General features: G+C 58.2%; 1 protein-coding gene across 1 annotated transcript in view; it reads right to left on the bottom strand.

The window, feature by feature from the left end:
- PRG4 (proteoglycan 4) overlaps positions 1–703 on the bottom strand; it is a 17,766-nt gene that overhangs the window by 5,908 nt on the left and 11,155 nt on the right. The window contains 1 exon segment of the mRNA XM_042033958.1: positions 1–703. This exon segment is cut by the window's left edge and continues 1,286 nt beyond it; it is cut by the window's right edge and continues 4 nt beyond it. Coding sequence (XP_041889892.1) covers positions 1–703 — 703 coding nt within the window.

Genomic DNA, 703 nt, shown 5'->3' with positions numbered 1-703 from the left:
TCTGGTTTGGGAGTTGTTGGCTCCTCTGGGGTTGTTTCTTCTGGTTTAGGAGTTGTCGGCTCCTCTGGGGTTGTCTCCTCAGGTGTGGGTGTTGTCAGCTCCTCCGGGGTTGTCTCTTCTGGTTTGGGTGTTGTCAGCTCCTCTGGGGTTGTCTCCTCTGGTTTGGGAGTTGTGGGCTCCTCTGGGGTTGTCTCCTCTGGTTTGGGGGTTGTCGGCTCCTCTGGGGTTGTCTCCTCAGGTTTGGGTGTTGTCTCCTCAGGTGTGGGGGTCATTGTTTCCTCTGGGGTTGTCCCCTCAGGTGTGGGGGTGGTCAGCTCTTCTGGGGTTGTCTCTTCTGGTTTGGGTGTTGTTGGCTCTTCTGGGGTTGTCCCCTCTGGTATGGGAGTCGTCGGCTCCTCTGGGGTTGTCTCCTCAGGTGTGGCTGTTGTCGGCTCCTCTGGGGTTGTCTCCTCAGGTTTGGGAGTTGTCGGCTCCTCTGGGGTTGTCTCTTCTGGTGTGGGTGTTGTCGGCTCCTCTGGGGTTGTCTCTTCTGGTGTGGGTGTTGTCGGCTCTTCTGGGGTTGTCTCCTCAGGTTTGGGAGTTGTCGGCTCCTCTGGGGTTGTCTCCTCAGGTTTGGGAGTTGTCGGCTCCTCTGGGGTTGTCTCTTCCGGTGTGGGTGTTGTCGGCTCTTCTGGGGTTGTCTCCTCAGGTCTGGCTGTTGTCG

This window comes from Corvus kubaryi, unplaced genomic scaffold (assembly GCF_017639235.1).
Source record: "Corvus kubaryi isolate FWS band 111438036 unplaced genomic scaffold, C.kubaryi_AGA036_p1.0 37361, whole genome shotgun sequence".
Classification (NCBI taxonomy): domain Eukaryota; kingdom Metazoa; phylum Chordata; class Aves; order Passeriformes; family Corvidae; genus Corvus; species Corvus kubaryi.
Note: the sequence above shows the minus strand (reverse complement) of the source record. Positions and strands in the feature narration are given on the sequence as shown.